We start from the raw sequence: 9,989 nt of genomic DNA, 5'->3' as shown, positions 1-9,989 counted from the left end.
TTCTGTGTCTGCTAAGTTCATCTCATTCATGCCTTTCGGGGATTCGAAGCCCTAGAGCTTCGCCTCAGCCACCCCCAGGGAGTGGGGGTGGTGGGTAAGGGAAGGACCCATGTAGTAAGGTTCTGTGTCCCCCAACACCTCTTACACTAGAACAGCCCTGTTTATGTTATAAACTTGGGTTCTTGAAATATTTTATTTAAGGAAGAAGAAGTTCTGCTGTTGGAAAATTATAATCCTTAGTAGAAAGGCTCTGGCTCTCTTTAGCTCTGTGACCTTGGGCAAGTCACTTTACCTCTCTGGGCCTCAGTTTCCTTTGTAAAATGGTAGCTGGACTAGGTCCATCTTTCTTAACCTTTCACGCTTCGTGGAACACATAAACAAATGTATTTGTCATTTGAGGATAAGGGGAAGAGGAAGATGGCAGCCCGTGTACTCTGTCCAGCCCCTCCCAGACACCCAGGTGCTGACAGGTCTATAACCAGTCTGTAACTCAGATTTGGCTCACTCACTGAAAAGCTGGAGACCTGAAAATCTCCAGGGTTCCTTCCAGCTCTGACTTCCAAGAGTCTCTCCTAGATCGTCTCAGATGGGGTGGCTGAGACAAGAAGTGGGGGATGGAGGGGCAAACCAAAGGCAGTTCCAGCTCCAGGCCACAGGGCTGGGGTCAGGGGTGGCACCAGAGCTGCGGACACTTCCGGATCTTGCCTGGTCCTGGATATTATAGGGAGAGGTCTCCCCTCCCTGGTCACTCCAAGTTCCAGGATTATACTGGGGTGGGTGGGTATGTCCTGATTGTGATTTAAAAACTCATCCTGGAAAAATAACTTTTGTGAAAATTCTACCCTGGGGCCCGTGGGGAATGGGTGCTAATGTGGCACAGTGACTGCCAGCCTGGGGTTCTTTCCTGGGGGGGTCTCTGAGTGGGCACATGAGCCGAGCCCCACCCCTATATGTCTCTGTGAGGGCCTTCAGGACAAGACATAGACCTCCAGCAGGCTGGAGACAGCGTGCATACGGTAGAAGATGCCGAAGGGCAGGCAGATGTTGACGATGGCTGCCCAGAGTGAGTAGCCATAGAAGTCCACCTCCACAGTGTTGCTGAAGTGAGGGCGGGCTCCGAAGGCAGGCATGATCCACAGCTGTGGGGAGAGAGGGGAGCATCAGGACCTGGCCCCTGCTGGCCACTTGTAGGTTATTTCTGTGGACTTTGCTGAGAGGTGATAGGAAGGGGGTGCCAGCCCTCCAGTTTGTTGGACAGCAAGGGCTGAGGGGTCATGAGTGGGGAACCTCAGCATCTTGGGCAGGGCCTGGCACTCACTAAGGAGTTCAGAATAGGTGCCCAACTGAACTTTCCCACCCCCAGGCTGGGGCTCCCCCTGTGATCCCATCTCCTACCCTGTCATTATGGCTCATTTGTCAGATAGGGAGGAAGGGAAAGTAGATGATGAGAGAATTGGGTACAAATGGCTAAACCAGCAGCTCTCTCCTGGAGAGATGTGTGCACAGTGGTGGTAGAAATAGACAGGCCCAGGCAGCGGTGTCAGGATCCAGCCAGAAGTGTACCCCACCACCACCCTCAAAAGCTCTGTTCTCCAGGTCTGTTCCTTTCCGAGATCGGGGAGGATGTTAATGCTGGAATCCTGCTTCATCTCTGGCTGGAGCTCAGACAGTTCAGGCATAGGGTATAAGGCAAAGAACAATGGCTTCTGGGCCAGCCCCACTTCCCCAACCCCAGTGAACTATGTGTCCTTGGGCACACACAGCTCCTTTCTGAGCCTGTTTCTGTCCTATGAAATAGAATTGGAGAGGATGCTCCTAGAGTTGACCCAGGAACAGGTACCTGGAGCGAAACCAGCCTCCCAGGAGGTAGCTCCCAGCCTGCAGGCATTCCCCCCCACCCCCAGGGGAAGGTGAGGGCAGGGCCAGGCTGATGTGGGCTTCCAGGCTAGCCCAAGATATAAAGAGGTTTTGAGCCTTATTGCTTCTGCTGGAGGGTCAGAAACTGGTGATCGTCCCTGCCCCCCTGTTTTATTAACAGATTACCGGTCGGTTGGGCAGTATTTACAGTGGGGACACACTACAAGTGCACTCAAGTCAGGGTTGTTGGTGTATTTTATGTTGTGTGCACTGGGGTGGAATCACTCTGGAGATGTGCTCTCCATCGGGATAGACCCGCATTAAGCGTGTTTGTTCGTATATTAGGGATATTTTCCTGTTGGAGACTATAGCTAAAAGGGCTATTTTTATATTTTTATATTGAGTTAAACTTCAGTAGAGCTGTGTTCTTTATTTGGGATGCACTCACATGGGCACAATGTTTGCATATTAGAAATTTCTCCCCTGGGGATTTTATCTACACTGGAGCATTTCTCTATTGGGATGTAGCCACATGAGGGGTATTCTTTTACTGGGGTGTGTGTCTTCAGGGAGTGTTTCTGCCCTGGGGTGAAGGCGTTAGTGCTGGGGTTTCTCTTAGTAAGCGGTTCTGCCGAATTAGCAGGGAGGGGGCGCTGTTGTGAATGCCCCCCTTCCAGGCCAGCCCTCCACCGCACTCTGCTGAGAGTGCTCACACTTATGTTGGTCTCTGCTACTTCCTGATGCTGCTCCAATTATTCTGAGAAGCAAGCTGGTCACAAGTTCCCAGGAGCAGTCACACCTTCCATGGAGGGGTGAGGGCACCCACCCTCCACATCACTTCACAGCTCCCTGCCACCTCCGCCCAGCCCCCAGGTCAGCATTCCCCAGGAGCCCTCCAGTTCCATCTGCAGCCTAGATGCCAGAAGGCTGGGATTTCATTCTCTCTCTGTGCCCTGAGATGCTGTTTGCCCAGGGGCTACATCTGACTCTTTCTGAACCTGCTTCTCTCCTAGAGAGCTGTAGGATTCTCAAGTGGGCTGGGGACAAGACAGAGAAGGCCAAGAACATCCTTCCTTGGCCTTATCTTCCCCCTCAGCCTCTCCCCATCTCTCCTCTTCCACCCCCCAGTTACTCACGATGACATTGCAGAGCAGAAGAAACAGAGACATGTCCTTCAGGCACCGGCGTCTCCAGTGGCTCCTGGGGGCCAAGATGATGGCCACTGCTTCCTGAGGTCCCCCTGGGTTGGTGCCAACCAGTCTGGGCGTGGGTGGGCAGGCAGGCAAGGTGTGGAGGGCATCAATGTTGGCAAAGGTAAGGCCATGGCAGGACTCCTTGGGGGTGGTATCATGAGATTCAGCCCCGGGTGGTCCCCGATGGAGGCTCTCGATGATGAACACATTCTGGAAGGTGTGCTGGGCAATCATGAGCAGAGCATGGGCTAGGTTGAGCCCCCCCAGTAGGTCCCTGGGTGTGCCCACAACCACAGCCACAATAGAGTAGTAGGAGATAGCGTACTGGCCCAGGGCGGCACCCATCAGCAGCGCCACATCCAGGGTTCGAGTGGGGTTCTTATGGTGATCCATGGCCCGGCGATCAAAACGGTAGATGACTGAGCCACTCAGGCTGACCAAGGTCATGAGCCCCAGACAGATGATGTTGAAGCTGTAGTAGATGACCAGGGCCTGCTCGGGGCGGCTCCCCTCCCCACTCACTTGGACCTCGTAGATGATGAAGACAGCCAGCCCCACCACGAAGAGCATCAGGCCCAGGATCGGGCCAGCAAAAAAGGTCTCCCGGAAGAGGCTGATCTGGGATGGGGTGTGGCCGTGGCCGTGGGTGGAGGAGGCCAGCAGTCTGCCCACATTCTTCCACATGACATAGAGCATGGTGGAGGCAAAAAGGCTGTACTCGATGTTGAAGGGATACAGGTAGAAGTAGCCCTGCTGGAAAATCTGGCAGATGGCCGTGTTGCAGGAACAGTCTCCTCCAACCGAGCTGCCCGCTCGCTCCGCTGTGGAGAGAGGGGCACAGAGTGGGACTGCCCTCCCACCTTCCTGGAGGCACCCCATCTGAAGGACCTCACCTCTCAACTGTGACTTTTGTTAGGGTGGAATCACTGTCTGCTATGCTCACCACCGTATCCCGCAGTGCTCGCACAGGGCCCGGCTGGCTCACTCAATCCCCAGGGATTTACTGAGCACCCACTGTGCGCCAGAGACCGGGGCACATCAGTAAACAGTAGTCAGTGCTCAATAAACAAAAGCCTGAACCGCACATTCTGGCCGCTTCATCCCATTCCGTTCCTTCAGGCAGACATTTCCAATCCTTCCCAACCAGTAACCATCCCTGGATCCCCAAAATAGGTGAGGTTCTGGTCTCGATAGATGGTGGCCCTCCTGGGAACCCTGGAAATTCCAGCTTCCTCGCAGCTCTCCCCAGCATCTGACTCAGCCCAGAAGGTGAGCTGCTTGGCCCACGTGTGACCTCCCGTCATTTTGGTTTGTGGCACACCTGTAGCAATCTTGTCCTGTGACCCGAGTGCACTTTATAGAATGTCTTGGATCTTGGCAAACATCTCTTTTGATCCCCAGAACTATTCCCACTGGTTTTGCAGATGTGGAAACTGAGGCTCACTGACGTAAAGTGGCTTGTAATGGCAGAGCTATTGACCTGGCTCCCAACCCCAGGGCAAGTACCTTCCCAGTATCCCATATTAAATTGGCCACCACTCTGGGTTGTTTTTTTGGTTTTGTTTTGTTTGAGAGAGAGAGAGAGCGAGAGCAGAGACAGCATATGTATATGCAGAGGGAGCAGCAGAGGGAGAGAGAGAGAGAGAGAGAATCTCAAGCAGGCTCCATGCCCAGCCAGCACAGAGCCCAACTTGGGGCTTGATCTCATGACCCTGAAATCATGACTTGAGCCAAAATTAAGAGTTGGGGGCAGCCTGGGTGGCGCAGCAGTTTAGCACCACCTTCAGCCCAGGGTGTGATCCTGGAGACCCAGGATCGAGTCCCACGTCTGGCTCCTTGCATGGAGCCTGCTTCTCCCTCTGCCTGTGTCTGTGCCTCTCTCTCTCTCCGTTTCTCATGAATAAATAAATAAAATCTTAAAAAAACAAAAACAAAATTAAGAGTTGGATGTTTAACTGACTGAGCCACCCAGGTGCCCCCTCCAGGTTGGTTTTTAACCATCATCAGGAGCCCTCTGTGTGTGCAAGGTGACCCTTTATCAGTCCTGCTAGACTGATCCATTTTTGCCATTCCTGGACACTTCCACACTGAGTATGTGTGTGTCTTTGGACAAAATCCATATGTACATAATCATCTAGTCTGGACCTGGTTAGTGGGGTGGGGCGGGGGAGCTACCAAAGTCCAGAGAACTGGCCCAGGGAACCTGTGGACTCTATTCTTCAGTGTAGCTCTGTGAATATTGCAAATTATTTCACCTTTTAGGCCTCAGTTTCTGTATCTGTAAAATGGAGATATTAATAGTACTCATTTTGGGACTCAGTTGGTTAAGCCTCAGACTCTTGATTTCGGCTCAGGTCATGATCTCAGGGTCATGAGATCGAGTCTTGTGCCAGGCTCTATGCTCAGTGCCGAGTCTGCTTAAGATTCTCTCTCTCCCTCTTCCTCTGCCCCTCCCCTGTCCCCACTCTTACACACACATTCTCTCTCTCTCTCTCTCTCACTGAAAAAGAAAAAAAAAGTATCCATCTCATTGGGAAGTTGTGAGGGTTAAGTAAGTAGAGTGTTTAGGACACTCAGCACAGCACCTGACATACAGAGCTCAGAAAAGTGTCACTATTATCATTGTGATTATTATTTCTACCTTCTCCTTCCCAGACTCTGTCCCATGCTTCCACCATTGAGCCACTCTACCTGCTTCCCTTTCCTTCCCTCCACTTTGATCACCCTCGCCCTTTCATCCTGGAGCTCAAATCCCTTCTTTGGTGGGATGGAGTCCTGAACAGTGGGGCCAAGGCTACATCCTCTGGAAAGAGGATATGCCCCCTGGCACCCTCCTTCTGGTGTGACCTACTCTGTCTTCAGAGACAGAGTCTGGAGCAGGAGGCTCTCCTTTCTTGTGAGGGCAAGGGAGACAAGCACCCCGCCTAAGGCCTGGAAGTCCTGGGACCAGGTTTAATCTGAACTGGACACTCACGGTCAGGAGCGAGGCGAAGGTGGCTGGTGTTGCTGTGGGAACTATCATAGGAGTGGGTCTGGTGCACGGACTCGTCCACCACGGCTGCCATCCAGATGGCCAGGTTGGTGGTGAGGGTGAACATGAGACCACACCTGTTTGGGGAGAGGAAGCAAAGAGGCCAGTGAGTGTCTGGCCTATTGTGGGTCCCTGGGGAGATGGATAGCTGGGGAGCTATACTGGGAGATGATGTGGAGAGGCAAGAAAGCAGTCAGGCCCCCTGTGTAAGCAGAGAGGCTGAGTTTGGAAGGAACACTTAGTCTGGCCAGAATGCCACCCAAGAGAGGGCCAGGGGGGTGTCCAGGGGCTCAGGCCACTACTGCTCCCTCTCCTACAGGAAAGCACATATAGGGCAGCCTGGGTGGCTCAGTGGTTTAGTGCCTGCCTTCAGCCCAGGGTGTGATCCTGGAGACCCGGGATTGAGTCCCACGTTGGGCTCCCTGCATGGAGCCTGCTTCTCTCTCTGTGTCTCTGCCTCTCTCTCTCTCTGTGTCTCTCATGAATAAATAAATAAATAAATCTTAAAAAAAAAGAAAGAAAGCACGTACAGTGCACTATATAACCCATCCCACCAAAACACATAGGTATGAGTGTGTCGGCACACACGTACACACAACACAGCATAGAGTGGTGGAATCAGGCTGACAGAGCCAAGGGGCCTTGGCTGAAACCACACCCAGGGTACAGAAAGAAGCCCCAGGCTAGGTTGGAAAGCCCTCATTGCTCATGCTCCGTGGGCATGGATGTTGAGCACTCACCGGGTCAGATCCAGATGGACGTGAATACAGTCTTTAGCGGAGACCCAGAGAAAGTAAGTCTGTGTTGAGAGAGAGTGGGGGAGGTCATTCACTCTGCAGATGGGCTAGACTCTGGAGTGCCCATGTCCAAACCCCACAGTACATTCCTTCTACCTCAAGAGCCTTACCAACCTACCACATTTCTCTTAGCTTTACAAAATGAGTCAGGAGCTTTCTCTCTCTCCATGAAACAATTTGTATAAAATAGTTCTCTTCTTTCAGAGTTTGCAAAATGTTACGTGTAAACTCTTGATGCTTTTCTGTTGTGGTTGCTGTTCTTTTTTTTCCCCCCAGGTAGAAATTTGACTGTCTAGTTACTTATTCCTAGGAGTGAGGCCAGCCTGAGTCTTGTCCAAGGAAGAGAGAATCTCTGGTGGCTTCTCACCTCCCTTTGGCAATATCCCCTGCCCCATCCCCATCCTTTGTTGCCTTGCAACCCTCACCTGGTTGCCAACAAATCCTTGTCATGGTATTTGGTGATGTAAAGGGGTCTGTATTTTCATTTCACCTGAGTATTCTTCAAACCCGTAAAATGTAAAAAAAGTAAAGCTCTCATAAGTACCAAAGTCACGAATGTGTTGAATTATGGAAATCCACACATTGGGGGTGATGTTTCAGGAGAGGGAACCCTATGTGTGGTCATTCTGGTCATGGTGGAGGGCTGAGATCTGTTCTGGTTCCATGTAAGACCAGTCCTGCCTCAGCTCAATCAGAAGATCTTTCAGAGTGTTATGTTTGCAACAAATAAAAATAAATATACTTGAACTTGTTTGAAAAAAATCCCAGGTACAGGACACCCTATTTCCTGAACAAATATAGAACATATGGATAATAGCTGAAGCCTAACCAGCCATGCTCACAGCAGGACCCTGGGCTGAAAGTGATGCCTTCTACAGGCACTCAGGGAGGGCAAGCCAGGTTCTAGGAGGCATGGCAGCTGCCACAACTCAGACATCCTAGATGTTGATACTGGCACTGCTTTGGTCGAAATGAAATCACGGGACCCCTAAGTAGGAGCTCACATTTGGATATTAATTCATTACCAAGGGACAGCCCCGGTGGCGCAGCAGTTTAGCGCCGCCTGCAGCCTGGGTTTGTGATCCGGAGACCCAGGATCGAGTCCCACATTGGGCTTCCTGCATGGAGCCTGCTTCTCCCTCTGCCTGTGTCTCTGCCTCTCTCTTCGCTCTCTCTGAATGAATAAATAAATAAATCTTAAAAAAAAATTCATTACCAAGTGCTTTCCGATTTATGGATTCAGGTGATCCATGCTACTGTCTTATCCCCATGTTACTTGATTGCTCAAGGTAGAAGAGTGGAGATCTCCTGACCTCATGTCAGGTGTTGGCTCCTTTCCACCACACTCAAGAACGCTCCTTCCACCCACCTGGACGATGACAAACACAGCTTGGGTGAGAGGATGCAGAATCTTGATGGCCGATTGGCACTCAAAGAAACTGGAGTAGTAGCCAGTCTTGAAGACATCCATGACAAGAGTGCAGATCCCAAACAGCACCAGCCCACCTGGGAACAAGGGGTGGAGGATGGGTCAGAGAGGATGGTTTATAGATCTGAGAATGGATGGCTAGATGGGTGGTTGGTTGGATGGTTGGTTGGATGGAGAGATGAATAAGATTGATGGGAGGATCAATGGATAGACAAATGGGGTGGTTGAGAGGATGGATAAATGGCTGGCTGGCTGGCTGGCTGGCTATATGAATGGATTGATGGATGGATGGACAGATGGGTGTATAGTTGGATGATGGATGGATGGATAGTGGATGGGTGAATGGATGGATTGAAAGATGAATGGGTGGGTGGAGAATGAGTATAGGACTGAGAGGGTGGATGGATGGACGGACATCCTATTGAGCCCCTATGTCTTTGGGGCTGCATAGATTGGCAGGAGAAGGGCCCTAGGTGGGTTCTTTCAGCTGCAGCGGTCATCTGTTCTGCTCTCCATCAAAGGCTCTCCCATGACCATCCCTTTTCAATCTTTAGGAAAGGCAAAGAAGTCCTCCATCCCTCACTTCATTCTTCTCCCAAGACTGTTTCTCTTCCTCTTCTCTTTCAACTGCGGCCCGTCTCATCTTCAGCCACATCTGCCTCCCCCCACCCCCACCCCCACCCCCACCCCCACCCCCAATTTCTCAGCTCCCTACCGTGAGGCGCACTCCACAGTTCCTCTGAGGGTCGCAGCCTCTGGCTCCTCGCCTGCCCCCCACTCCCCCCCACCACCTCCCCGGGCACCTCGGAGCCAGATGGGGCCGGCGTGCGCGTCCCGGTAGGGGACGGCGTCGGGGCAGCGCACGGTCCGGAAGAGGTAGAAGAGGATCCAGAGGGAGGCGAGCAGCATCATGGTGGTGAGCAGCGCGAACACGTCGGTGTCATACACCGCTACCTTGTTGAAGGCGCCGCCACTGACGAGCGTGCAGGCGAGCAGCAGCACGTTCACGGCCAGCAGCACGGACAGCAGGCGGCCGCCCTTCTTCCACACCTCGCGGGAGCCTGCCCGCGGCGCTGGCGGGCTCTCCTCGGGGCCCGGGGCCGAGTCCTCCGACATGGGGGCGACCGGGGGAGATGGGAGGGTCACTGCGGGGAGGAGCGGACAGCACCGGGTCAACCCGAGCGCTCTCCTTCGGCCGTCTTGTCTTATCCATCCCTAGGTTCAGGGACGGAGAAGCTCCTCACCCCGAGGGTGGGGGCTGCGGTGGTGGAGGATGCGCTGGGGAGACGCAAGGGAGAAGCGGACCCTTGGGGCCTCTCCCTCGACGACGGAGCGCAGGAGAGGCGGCGGCAGCCCCGTCGGGCCCCGTCCCACGTCCCCGCTCCCCAGGCCGTGGGCCGTGTGGCCCGGGCACCCACCTGGCTGGTCCGGGAGCCCGCGCTGAGCCGGGGGTCAGGGGGCGGCGAGCGTCTCCTCTGCCCCACACCGGGCTGTACGGGCGCTTTATACTGGGGAGGGCAGGGTGATTTACAGCCGCGGGAGCTCAGCTCCATAAATCTCTCAGTCCCACTCACATGATCCATCTTTTCTCCGAGCTGAATTTAGGGAAGAGAGCGCGGGAGCCAGATAAGGTAAGATTTATATTTACCCGTGAAGAGGCGCCCCCTCCCCCGCCGTCCCGT

At 53.3% G+C, this 9,989-nt stretch overlaps 1 protein-coding gene across 1 annotated transcript; it reads right to left on the bottom strand.

Annotated features, from left to right (window-relative positions):
* Positions 1-160: 160 nt before the first annotated feature.
* OTOP2 (otopetrin 2) lies at positions 161-9,965 on the bottom strand. The gene is made up of 7 exons (XM_077850482.1): positions 9,726-9,965; positions 9,111-9,452; positions 8,248-8,384; positions 6,822-6,880; positions 6,025-6,158; positions 2,994-3,871; positions 161-1,139 (listed from the first exon to the last, which is right to left on the bottom strand). The coding sequence occupies exons 2-7, from the start codon at positions 9,421-9,423 to the stop codon at positions 969-971; spliced, it is 1,692 nt and encodes a 563-aa protein (XP_077706608.1). The 5' UTR covers positions 9,424-9,452; positions 9,726-9,965; the 3' UTR covers positions 161-968.
* Between the last annotated feature and the right edge of the window lie 24 nt (positions 9,966-9,989).

Source organism: Canis aureus, chromosome 16 (genome assembly GCF_053574225.1).
Source record: "Canis aureus isolate CA01 chromosome 16, VMU_Caureus_v.1.0, whole genome shotgun sequence".
Taxonomy (NCBI): Eukaryota; Metazoa; Chordata; class Mammalia; order Carnivora; family Canidae; genus Canis; species Canis aureus.
Note: the sequence above shows the minus strand (reverse complement) of the source record. Positions and strands in the feature narration are given on the sequence as shown.